The sequence below is a fragment of the Delphinus delphis genome, chromosome 2 (genome assembly GCF_949987515.2).
Source record: "Delphinus delphis chromosome 2, mDelDel1.2, whole genome shotgun sequence".
NCBI classification, from domain to species: domain Eukaryota; kingdom Metazoa; phylum Chordata; class Mammalia; order Artiodactyla; family Delphinidae; genus Delphinus; species Delphinus delphis.
The window spans coordinates 93,803,844-93,817,297 of record NC_082684.1 but is presented as its reverse complement, the minus strand read 5'-3'; the positions used below and the strand labels follow the sequence as shown (position 1 = coordinate 93,817,297).

Sequence of the window (13,454 nt, the reverse complement as noted above, 5' to 3'; positions counted from 1 at the left end):
ATAGGAAGAGGAAATCAAAGATGACATTAAAATTTTTGCCTTAAGGGACTTCCCTGGCGGTCAAGATTCCACACTTCCACTGCAGGGGCCACAGGTTCGATCCCTGGTTGGGGAACTAAGATCCTGCATGCCATGCAGCCAAAAAAAAAAAGAAAAAGATTTTTTGCCTTAAAAAAAAAAAGAAAGAATTACAACTGGAAGAATAGAGTTACCATTTACTGAGATGGGGAAGACTTTATGAGAAATAGTGTTTGGGTGAAAGATGAGCTCAGTTTTGGCTATGTTACGTTTGAGATGCCTGTTAGACATCAAAATGAAGCTGTTAAGTAGGCAGTTGGATATGTGAGCATGGAGTTCAGGGAAAGATCTGACATGGAAATACAAATTAGAGAGTTATCCAGTGTATTGATGGCAAACTGGATGTGAGCACTAAAAGAATGAATATAACTGGAAAAAAAGTCCAAAGTCTGAGTGAATATAACTGGAAAAAAGAAGTCCAAAGTCTGAGTGAATATAACTGGAAAAAAGAAGTCCAAAGTCTGAGTGAATATAATTGGAAAAAAGAAGTCTAAAGATTGAGGAGAAGAGGAGAAATCAGCAATGGAGTGGCCAGTGAAGGGAAGAAAATCAAACTAACTGATGAAAATGTTTTAAGAAGATAAGAATGGTTGATATTGTTAAATGCTGCTGATATATCAATGAAGATGAGTCCTGAAAGTTGACCTTTGGATTTAGAGAAAATCGTTGATGATCTTGTTGAAACTTATTTTAGGAGAGTGCTTGCCTTGAAAGTCTGACTGGAGTGGGTTTTAGAAAGCATAGGAAGAGAAGAAAAGAGGGAAACACTTCTTCCAATGATCTTTACTGTAGATAGAGACAGAAACATTATGTGTTAGCTTGAGGGGCAAATGGAGTCATGCAAAATTTGTTGTGTTTAAAATGGGAAGAATAATAGCATGTTACGTGCTGATAGGAATAAGTTAATAAAGAAGGGGAAAAAATCAGGGAGAACTGGTGGAGAGTTAGTAAGGGTATGGGGTCTAGAGCACAAGAGTGATTAGACTTAAATAGGAACACAGTCACAGGAAGGAAGGCAGAATGTGTGGGTATAGATACTCATTGGTGGACAGATGTGGTAGAGGTTTGTAGAAGTTCTCTTCTTGCTGCTTAATTTTCTGAGTGAAATGGGAAGTAGGTCATCACTTGAGAGTAAGAATGGTGAAGGAGTGTTGGAGGTTTGAGGGAGGAGGAGGTGGTGTGAAATCATACAGAAGAATGAGAAAATGGACCAGGGAAATATGGTGTGACTGTTGGGCATCATGAAGGGACATTTGAGGTTTGTGGTCAGGGCTTTAAAGTGAAACCAGAGGGTGTTGTTTTGTTTGTTTTTTTCCGTAGTCATATTAATATAGGCAGTTATGGAATAGATGGGGAATTGGATTGAATCAGGGTTGTGTTTGCTAGGTGTATTCCTAGTACAGTAAAACTGGAGAGATTACTATTCCCCCCCCCGCCCCCCGAGGGGTATGTAGGGAAGCAGATTCTTCAAAGGAATACTACCAGACTTTAGTTAGAAAAAGAAGGTGGTGGCTTGCAGGATCTTAGTTCCCCAACCATGGATCGAACCCATGCCCCCTGCAGTGGAAGCACAGAAGAATCCTAACCAATGGACCCCCAGAGAGTTCCCTAGAGGTTTCTTTTTGGAATACAGGCTCTTCCTTTTTGTACTGTACTGGTAAGAAAGAGGGAGATAAGGGCGAGAGATTTTGAGAGAGAGAGCGTGCTAATATCTATATTTAATATATATCTAATATCTATAGATATATTAGATGTTTAATGTTTATATGTCTAATATATATATTATGTGGAGGATGAAGCTCAAGATCTTCAATCTACTCAGTCCGAATTTATGGAGTTTCACCTATCTCAGTATGTAATGCCTCATCCCTTTTTTTAAAAAATAAATTTATTTATTTTATTTTATTTTTGGCTGCCTTGGGTCTTCATTGCTGCATGCGGGCTTTCTCTAGTTGCAGTGAGCGGGGGCTACTCTTTGTTGCTGTGCACGGGCTTCTCATTGCGGTGGCTTCTCTTGTTGCAGAGCATGGGCTCTAAGTGTGTGGGCTTCAGTAGTTGTGGCTCGCAGGCTCTAGAGTGCAGGCTCAGTAGTTGTGGTAGACGGGCTTATGTGCTCCGCGGCATGTGGGATCTTCCCAGACCAGGGCTCGAACCCGTGTCCCCTGCATTGGCAGGTGGATTCTTAACCACTAAGCCACCAGGGAAGTCCACCTCATCCCTTTTTAATCAATCACCAGTAGCAGGATACAGAGTCTAGGGATCCAGCAGAAGCTTAAGTGGTGGTATAAAAAGTAATTTAAAAAAAACTTTTAAATTTGAAATTATTTCAGGTTTACAGTAATTGACGGAAATGTGTTAATCTTCCACTGTCGTCCTAGATTTGTCTTATTCTCCATATTGATGGTTTTGCTTTTATAAAAAGTAATTTAAAAAAAACTTTTAAATTTGAAATTATTTCAAGTTTACAGTAATTGACGGAAATGTGTTAATCTTCCACTGTCGTCCTAGATTTGTCTTATTCTCCATATTGATGGTTTTGCTTTATGCATTTTGAGACTACTTTATTTGGTGATTCATATTTAAGATTGTTGTAGTAGTCTGGTGAATATTTGAAATCATATAATAACCTGCACTATCCCTATTGATGTTTAGCATCTATTTTTTTTTTAGTATTGTCTTTCTTTTGATTAGAATTTGCTTGATATCTCTTTCTGTCCCTGTACCATTAGCCATTCCATGGCCTATGCTTTAGGTATTTGTCTTAGAAACAGAGTATAGCTATTATTAGGTTTTATTTTATTTTTAGTTGAATCTGACAGTCACTTTTTTTGTGTGTGTGTGGTACGCGGGCCTCTCACTGTTGTGGCCTCTCCCGTTGCAGAGTGCAGGCTCAGGACACACAGGCTCAGCGGCCATGGCTCACAGGGCTAGCCGCTTCGCGGCATGTGGGATCTTCCCAGACCAGGGCACGAACGCGTGTCCCCTGCATCGGCAGGCGGACTCTCAACCACTGCGCCACCAGGGAAGCCCTGACAGTCACTTTTAATTGGCCTTAAAATGATCCAGTTCCCAGGATCATACCAGCCCCTCTTGAAGTTTCTGGCTGAAACTCGATTTCCCTCCTCTCTGGTTATTTGAAGCCACAGTATCTGCATAGCACTGTTGATTTAGTAATCTCAATCTCACTGGACTTAAATGGAATGATTCTAATATTTTAGGTGTGCTGTCGTCAGTCAACATGTTTGTATATAGTAAATATTTAGTGAATTAAATTATTTTAATGTATTTATCATTAAATTTTTCCTTGTAATATTAGTTGGTTAATTTATAAATCATCTTTTTTAAACTTTCTGTTTTAGTCCCAGAAATCCTGGATAGAAAGCACTTTGACCAAGAGGGAATGTGTATACATTATACCAAGTTCAAAAGACCCTCACAGGTAAGCATACTTCTCTTTCTTCTGGGTTCTTCTAGAAATAAATAAATAAATAAATAAATAAATAAATAAATTTATTTATTTACCTACCTACCTTATATTTTTGGCTACGTTGGGTCTTAATTGTGGCACACGAGATCTTCGTTGAGGCATGCAGGATCTTTCATTATGGAGCACGGTCTCTTTGTTGTGGCACTTGGGCTTCTCTTTAGTTGCGATGTGTGGGATTTTTGTCTCTTGTTGTGGCGCGAGGGCTCCAGTGCACATGGGCTCTGTAGCTGTGGTGCGTGGGCTCTCTTGTCGAGGTGCGTGGGCTTAGTTGCCGCGCGGCATGTGGGATCTTAGTTCCCTGACCAGGGATTGAACCTGCGTCTGCTGCATTGGAAGGCGGATTCTTTACCACTGGACCACCAAGGAAGTCCCTCTTCTAGAAATTTAGATGTAAATTATATTGCTATTTATTTATTAAAAATTTAAATTATTATTTGTAGTTACTGTTAACTTTTGTGCTTACTGTTAATTATTCTTTTAGGATTAGGAGAAGGAGCTATCATAGCAAAATATCAGTGTTCTGGAGTTCTTAATGACATTTCACAACATCTTCTTCAAAGTGGTGTTCCATCCCTAATCTCTTCTTCAAAGTGTTGTTCCATCCCTAATCTCCCCCGTATCATACTAGTGTATTACAAAGACAGTTAAGGCTCTCTTTTTTAATTGATTCACTGATACTGAGAACTTAAAAATGTTTGTGTATCGGTTTAATGGGCATCTACTGAGTGCCCAACACTATGGTTTATGCTGAAGAAACCAATATGAACCTAATAGTTGCTGGTTTTGTTTGCCAAAATATAGCTATAATGAGCACTTAGTGGAAAACTTGTCACCAGAGATTCTGTTGGCATCTCTGATTGTCTTTTGGTCTTTAAAATGGCTTTGATAATAGAAAAAATTTTAAGTAAAGGACAGGAGTTAGAATTCAAGAAAAAGACCTGTTGAGGTATTTATTGAAGAAATATTTTTCCTAATTTTTTTCTTTTTCTTTAGACCTAAAAATAGCAAGAAGCTTAAAAGGGTAAATCAAAAATACAGTTATTTTCTGGCCTACAGAGCACCTCTTTTCACAGGCATTTAGGAAAAATTAATTGAAAAAGGCATTTACAAGGATTTTTAGTCTTCTTACCTTTGCTGTCTCCTGTTAAACCCTGTTTGCTATGTAGTAATCTCTGCAACTTTACTTCCATTTACTATATGGCTCTTATGAAAATACAGCCAAGTAAGTAATCTTTTATTAACTGATGTATTTTAAATTATAGCACCTGTCACCATTATTGTCCATAGTGAGTTTTTGGTAAATATTTGTTGAATAGAATTTCTGAACCTTTTGTTTGTTACATTACATAAACCTGCTGTTTGAATTCAACATTTCTCTTTTTTTTTAAACAGCAAAAAATACCTATTTTGAATATATCTCTCACTTAAACAAATTTCCATCATAAGAGGAATGTGCATAATAACTTTTGGAAAGTTTTGAGATGCAGAAAGTAGGCTCAGGGACTTCCCTTGTGGCGCAGTGGTTAAGAATCCACCTGCCAATGCAGGGGACATGGGTTTGATCCCTGGTCCAGGAAGTTGTCACATGCAGCGGAGCATCTAAGCCTGTGTGCCCCAACTACTGAGCCTGCGCTGTAGAGCCTGCGAGCCACAGCTACTGAAGCCCGTGCGCCTAGAGACCGTGCTCCGCAACAAGAGAAACCACTGCAATGAGAAGCCCATGCACCGCAATGAAGAGTAGCCCCCGCTCGCCACAACCAGAGAAAGCCCGCACACAGCAGCCAAGACCCAGAGCAGCCAAAAATAAATAAATAAATATATTTATTTATTTAATTAAAAAAGTTACTCTGTCATTAAAAAAAAGAAAGTAGGCACAATACTTAGTTTCAAAACATGAAGACAGTCATTATTAATAACATTGCACCTATTTTTAATCTTTTCTCAGTGCATAGCTTTCGTTTTAAAATATTGCTAAATTCAGTCTATACGTAAAGCTTTGAATCTGCTTTTTAACAAAATGTTATAGGAATTACATTTTTTCATGATACAGATATTTTATAAGAACGGTAGTTAATATTCTGTTAGTGTATGTATCACAATTCATATACCTATCCTCTTTGCCGTTTGAGTTATTTTCAGTTTTTAGCATTATAAATTAAAATTAGGTCACAATGGAGATCTTAGTGGATAAAACTTTTTTGTGTTTAAAGTTTTATTCCCGCTTAGTATGTGTAATGCCAAAAAACTTTACAAAAGATAAAAGAATACACATTATCACCAGTAGTGACGAGATTGCCTGAATATTAACTAGAGTAATATGATCCATCATCTTCAAGAAAAAGTGATGAGTAGAAAATAGTGTATGTATTAAATTTGCATTTATTTGATTACTGTTGAGAAAACATTTTTAATATTCTTTAATATTCCCCCAATTTTTGTTAATTTCTGTAAATGTCTTTTTAGATCATTAAAATAGATAACCTTAATGTCTCTTCCAATCATTATTCTATGATTTATTTGTATTTCTTACCAATTATTAAAGATAGGTTTTATTACAAGATAAGATTACATTTCTTAACCAGAGAGCATAAGTGACATTTCCCAGGTCACATGGCTAATAATTCATAAAGATTGGATTAGAATTTAGATCTGCCAGTTCTAAATAAGACTGTGTTGTTCTTCCATTTAGAGAAAATTATAGTTTTGCTTTATTAAGAAATAGATTGTATTATCATTAAGGAGCTTATTTCTTGTAATTTTGTTCATTTTACTTTGCAGTAGAAATAATACAAATCCTCATTAGGTGTTAAAGAAATCTCAAGCTGTTATTAAATACCCTTGCCTGTAGCCATCCATATGAGACCTAATTTACAAACACCATTAGCTGGTCATTTTTTCCTACACTAATTGGATTTTAAAATTAATTTAATATGAATAGGTTAATCATTGATTTACAAGGTACCAAAAATTATAAGTGAAAGCCTCGTTTTTACCACTGTGCCTTAACTATAAGTTCCCCTCCCTAAAGGAAACTGGTGTTACCTATTCCTTGGGATACCTTTCAGAAATAGATATACTCTTTGTCTGACCAAGCAGATGTATATTTATTCCTCCCTCTTCCCTATTAAATTCATACTGTTTATCTCGTGTTTATTATCTTGGCAATAACCACTTTGCTCTTAATTTTTGCATCCTTTTTAATTATATATCTGGATCATAATTTTAATATTCCCTTAGGACATTTTAGCTATTCTGTTTTTTTGCTGTTAGAAAAAAAAATTCTGTTGGGTTTTTCAGCAGTAGCCGTCCCTGACTCCTTGTTTGGTACCTTACAATAAATGCTGCTCTTTCCTTCACCACAATAAATGAATGAATGAATGAATGAATGAATGAATAAAAATTCTATAGTAAATAACCTTATAAGTGAATCATTTTACACATATGCTGTAGATATTTTTTAACCTTCACTCTTAGTACTTTAGACTTAGAGAAAGAGTCTGCATTTTTCATTTTGATAAGTATTGCCAAATTGCCCTCCATAGAGAGTTTATCAGTTTATACTCCTCCCAGCAGATACGAGGCAACTTTCCTCTATATTCTCACCAAGATATTGTCTTAAAGGATTAAAAAATTTTTTTTTCTAATCAAATACCTTTTCATGTTTGTTTTTACTGTGAATTATCTGTTTATATATTTTCCTATTTTATATTGATTCAGTGAAGCTCTTATATATTAGGAAAACTAACATCTTGTCTGCAAATATTTTTTCTCAGTTTACCTTTAGACTTTATGAGTGACATATTTTTGCCACATAAAAATGTTGTATTTTTTATGTAGTTAAATCTGTCAGTCTTTTCTCTTATGGTTTCTGGGTTTTAAGTCACAACTAATTATATTTAAAATATGAAAATCATGTTAGTTTTAAAAAGTAGTTATTTGAATATGTAAATTAAGGTATAAATGTCTTGTGCTATCTACTGAAAAATTAAACTAAATACATAATTTTTCCTTTGTTTTGTATTTTTTAATGGATTTTATATAGTTAAAACTAAAAAAAATTTTTCCCTTTAAGTAATAGATTTACCTTGTTTTATAGGTGCCTTCCAGGATGTCAAATTTGTCAACAACTCGTCAGGTAATTTTCATAACTTCATTGCACAAATTTTGAAAAATAAAACTAATGTATAAAAGAAATCAGAATACATTGGGATAAATTCACAGGCCATTATGTTTAAGGGTTACTTTACTCAGACTTGGGAGGTGAAGGATCAGGCAAAGCTGCTTGAAACTCAAGTGTAGGTATCTGAGCAGAGTTCTAAAGCTGAATGTGACTTAGGTAAAGATTGAGGGAAAGGGATTTTAGGCAGAGAGAACAGGATGTGGGAAGGCCTGGCAGTGAAAAAGATTATGGTTCTGTCAGGAAACTGTAGGCTGTAGAATGTAAGATGGATATTGGAGAGATCAGAGTCTGGAGAAATAAGTAGGGCCAGATCATTTAAGCTCTTTGTGTACTATGCCACACAGTTTTGATTTCATGTTAAAAGGGTATTATATAGGGAAGTAACATGTTTAGTTTTTTTTTTCTTCCTCAATAAAAGCAGTTGGTATTTTGAGGAGATTGGATTGGGAGAAAAAAATAGTTTAGAAACTTTTGGAGTAATTCTGGCAAAAAATGAGAGCCTGAATTAAGATAGTGGCTATGGTGATGAAGGAGAAGTAGGCATATTTGAAGGGATTAATCAGACAAATTCAGTAGGATTTGGTGGATGTATGGAGAAAGGGAAGATTTGAGGATGGTACCTAAATTTCTTACTTAGGCAACTAATTAAAGAGTAATGTTGTTCTTTTAAGCTGTGATGAAAGAAGACAAGAGGAAGATGAGAAGGTCTCTTGGTGGTGGGCTAGGAAAAGAATTGCATAGAATATGTTCATTTAGATATATTGAGTTGTTTTAGCATCTCCAGTCCTGTTAATTTGTTCCTCTAGATGGGAAGTTTTCTGTCTGGTGTCTTTACACTCAGGCTGAAGAGCTTTCTTTAGCATTTGGTATAATGCAGATATACTGGAGAGGAATTTTCTCAGCTTGGTTTATCTGAAAATATGTTTATTTTACTCTCATTTTTAAAGGATATTTTCACTGAATGTGGAATTCTGAGTTGACACTTTTCTCGTTCCAGTGCTTTGAAGATACCATTATATTGTCTTCTAGCTGTTGGTTTCTAGTGAGAAGTCAGCTGTCGTTAGTGTAGTTGCTCTCCTGTGTGTAATGGGTCTTTTTTTCCTCTGGCTATTTTAAGGATTTTTTTTTTTCCCCAGAATTTCCCTGTAATTCTGGATTTCATTCCTAGGTCTATGATGTGCCTAGGAATGGTTCTTTTTGTACTTCTTGCATAAATATCTGCAAGTTCATATTTTTCACCAAATTTATAAGTTTTCAGCCATTGTTTCCTAAAATACTTTCCTGCCCCATTCTCTATCTCTTTTCCCTCAGAAACTCCAGTTATACATATATTAGATTGCTTGATATTTTCCACAAGTCACTGAGGCCCTGTTTCATTTTTATTTAATTAAAATAATTTTTCCCATTTATTAGATTAGATCATTTGTATTGATCTGTCTTCAGGTTCAGTAACACTTACTTCTGCAATCTCCAATGCTGTTTTGCCCATCCAGTAGGAAGTAGATGCCCCATACTAAATTTAGAAGACTGTATCATCAAATACTAATGTATTTATACTATTTTAATTCTATGGTGAAGGTATTAATTTACTGATATCCTAAAATCAAAAAGGTTAATTTTCATACTCTTGAGTTCATTTATTTTCATATGGTTTTTCATTGACTAATTTTTTGAAAGGGCTTTTTAAAATTTTATTACTTTTTTCCTTTAGGTGTTTTTGTGGTCGCTTGGTCAAGCAACATGCTTGTTTTACTGCAAGTCTTGCCATGAAATACTCAGATGTGAAATTGGGTGACCATTTTAATCAGACATTAGAAGAGTGGTCTGTGGAAAAACATACAGAACAGAGCCCAACGGATGCTTATGGAGTCATAAATTTTCAAGGGGGTTCTCATTCCTACAGAGCTAAGGTATGTCATGTATTTGAGTTTCTTCATTTACCTTATTACCTAATAATGTACGTTTATTACCTGACAATAATATTGTGTCAGAAAATTAGTTTCAATCATTTCCTTATGTATTTTGAAGTTCTTTGTATAGGTACATATATGAATATAGAATTGTTATATCTTGTTGAATTGAACCTTTTTTTTTAGTTTAGTCTACTATCTCACTTTTTCTTTTCTTTTTGATCTTTTGGATTAAGTATTTTTTTATTAAGCTTTCCTTCTTTATAGCATTTTATTTATACATTGTTTTTCTATTCTTTAGATTAATCTTATAATAAATACTATAAAATGCATTTATAACTTGTTACTATTATAAATTAGTACTTTTACCACTTCCTGGACAACGCAAGAAACTTTAGAATACTTGTGACTACATTTTTTTCCCTCATGACTAATGTGCTCTTGTTGGCATGAATTTTATTTCTTCGTGTATTAAACTTCCAAATCATAATTATTATTCATTTAGATGTATCAACATATTATCCCGTAGATTGTTCCACCTGCCTCCCTCCCTGCCTTGATTTGATAAGCAGTGCCAAATGCTGGGCCTGTCTCTCCATTTTTTCTATTCTCTTGGATCCTGATCCCACAAGTTGTCACTGCTTTGGTAGCTCACTGATAGCTTAACAACAGGTGTTATTTATCTAGTTTCTAGTTTCTTTAGTTCCCAGGGGCAGTTAGTCGAAAACAACCTAGTCCATCATTGCTGGAAATGGAATTCCTCATTTATTACTAACATAATCTTTTTTTAAAAAAAAATAACTTTAGATTGTTTTCCAAACACTACTTAATGTACTCAAGTATAGTAATGAGTTAAACAGAACTAATGCAGAAAGAGTACAGAACAAATCTCATTACAAATCATTCTTAAAGGATTCTGGAGTCTTCTCAGTTTTATATAATTCTGATATTTTGGGATAATTTTCCTTGGTGTTTGATCTCTATTTGTAAAGGAATTGGCAATATGTTGTTTTGCAAAGAACCTTTATTAGAGATGATTAAAAGTGTTTTTCTGGGCTTCCCTGGTGGCGCAGTGGTTGAGAGTCCGCCTGCCGTTGCAGGGGACACGGGTTTGTGCCCCGGTCCGGGAAGATCCCACATGCCGCAGAGCGGCTAGGCCCGTGAGCCATGGCCGCTGAGCCTGCGCGTCTGGAGCCTGTGCTCCGCAACGGGAGAGGCCACAACAGTGAGAGGCCTGTGTACCACAAAAAAAAAAGTGTTTTTCTTCCAACATCTGAATATTTTAGATTTCTTACGAGCTAAGTCATAGGTGCTTTAGATAAAGAAAATGAATTACAGTAGTCATAGCAAGTAAATTTTGTGATGTCACCTACCAGAAAGATCCTTTTTTTAATCTTTCAAACCAGAGGAACTTACTCCACAGATATGATAGCTTATTTTCTTATAGAATGATTTTTCAAAAATTAAAGTGGTGATTCCATCTGAACACCTTGAAATACTGAGCAAAATTTATTATTTTCAGCAATTTGTGAGTCAAATCCACAGTTACTTCCAGTGAAGGAAACAATCATCTGTATTAAAAAAATCTGTGTTACTTTACTGCATAGTCACAATTCTGATCAATGGATTAGATCATTGATCAAACTTTCAAACAGATAATTCAGTATTTGCCTCTCATAGTTGCAAGAGTTGTAGAAGACTCCATGTTTTCACCATTCTTCTCTTATTTTCCCTTTTCCCATCATCATACCTATCCTTAACACTTCTCACTCAATGCATACTTATAGTTAAACAAGGCAATGAGTACTGTGGATAAATTTGTAAATCAGATGAATGGTAATTAAGTTTATATAAACAGAAAGAGTAACAAATTTACGTCTTGGTTTAAAAATTACAGTGCCACTACTTCTGTAGCTCTTATGGAATGATTTTCCAACTTTAAAATCGTTTGCTATTGCTTATTCCTAGAAGTGTAAATATATTGCAAGTAGCCTGTGAAATCTATTTTATAATAATCTGATCCAAACAAAATTTTTGAATTTTGTTGCATTTTGAAACCTATGAATTTTGTTGCATTTTGAAACCTATGAATTTTGTTGCATTTTGAAACCTATGAATATTCAATTGTTAATTATTGTTTTAAAATCTTTTTTATTAGTATGTGAGGCTATCATATGACACCAAACCTGAAGTCATTCTACAACTTCTGCTTAAAGAATGGCAAATGGAATTACCCAAACTTGTTATCTCTGTACACGGTGGCATGCAGAAATTTGAGCTTCACCCACGAATCAAGCAGTTGCTTGGAAAGGGTCTTATTAAAGCTGCAGTTACAACTGGAGCCTGGATTTTAACAGGAGGAGTAAACACAGGTAATGTGATTATACCAATTTTATTTGATGTGCTTGTAAATTCTTCATAATATCAATTAGATATTTGAAAAGTCAACACTGAATATAAATATATTCAATTCTTCTGTTAAATAATCTACTTCCTAAGTATAAATGCTAACTGAAAAAGTATTTGGTTTTCATTTATTCTTTTAAAAGAATAATATGCTTTATCATTCACTTTTTTTTAATTAAGACTTTATTTATTTATTTATTTCTGGCCATGCTGTGCGGCTTGTGGGATCTTAGTTCCCGGACCAGGGATTGAATCCGGGACTCCCGTCCCTCCGTGAAAGCACCAAGTCCTAACCACTGGACTGCCAGGGAATCCCCAAGAATAATATGCTTTAGAGCAGGGGTTTGCAAACTGTGGCTCCATGCACCAAATCCAGCCTACTCCTTATTTTTGTAAATAAAGGTTTTTTGGAATGCAGCCACACTCATTTGTATCATACTTTTGTGCTACAAAAGCAGAGCTGAGTGGTCTGACAAAGACTGTATGCCCTGCAAAGCCTAAAATATTTACAATTTGGTCCTTTATAAGAAAGTTTGTTGACTCCCTACTGTAAAGTGAAGTGTTGTTCTTGTCTCTCTGTGACTACTGGTAAATTGAGAGAAGAATGGCAATTCATTGCCTAGACACTGGTAAGAAATAGCTTTTCAAATTAATTTTTAATGTACTATAATCTTTCATTCTAAGTCTTCCCTGTCAGATATACAGGTTGAATATATTGAAGGCAAATTAATTTTAATATCCAAAGTAAAACATAGTTATTATTTAAATTAGCTTGGAAAAATCTAATTTGTTATCAGCAACTGTGTTTTGAACCTCATGGTGTGTCAGGCACTCTTCTGGCTGCTGAAAATATATCATTCCACAAAATAAAATATTTACCTTCATGGAACTTATATTCTAGTGGGGAAGATGCAAACAACGAACATAACTAAATAGTGTATAATAAATTAGATGATAAGTGCTTTGGAGACACATGAAATACAGAGGAGGGATAGTGAGGGATGGTCGAGGGGACTTCATTGATAAGGTGACATTTGAGTAGAGATGTAAGGAAATGAAGTGAGCAAGATAAGAATAATGTGGGGCAGAGCATTTAAAGGAGAAGTGGCAAGTGTTGGAAGAATAGTAAGAAAGGTCCAGTGTAGCTTGACTGGAATGAGCAAGGAGTGCCAAGTGATGAAATCAGAAAGTCATGGGTGAGTGGTGGTGGTGGTAGGCCTGGCGTGGGGTGGGGTGGTGAATAGCATGGGCAATAGACAGATCATTATATAAGGCCTTGTAGGCCATCATAAGCACTATGACTTTTAATCGAATGAGAAGGGGAGATTTTAAACAGAGAGTTGACAAGAGCAAAGATCACTTGAATGATCGTTTAAAAATAGACTGTAAACAG

The 13,454-nt window shown here is 35.3% G+C and overlaps 1 protein-coding gene across 1 annotated transcript in view; it reads left to right on the top strand.

Annotated features, from left to right (window-relative positions):
* TRPM7 (transient receptor potential cation channel subfamily M member 7) overlaps positions 1–13,454 on the top strand; it is a 128,295-nt gene that overhangs the window by 22,690 nt on the left and 92,151 nt on the right. The window contains exons 2-5 of the mRNA XM_060005233.1: positions 3,438–3,517; positions 7,662–7,700; positions 9,457–9,655; positions 11,814–12,027. Coding sequence (XP_059861216.1) covers positions 3,438–3,517; positions 7,662–7,700; positions 9,457–9,655; positions 11,814–12,027 — 532 coding nt within the window. The remainder of the gene's footprint in view (positions 1–3,437; positions 3,518–7,661; positions 7,701–9,456; positions 9,656–11,813; positions 12,028–13,454) is intronic.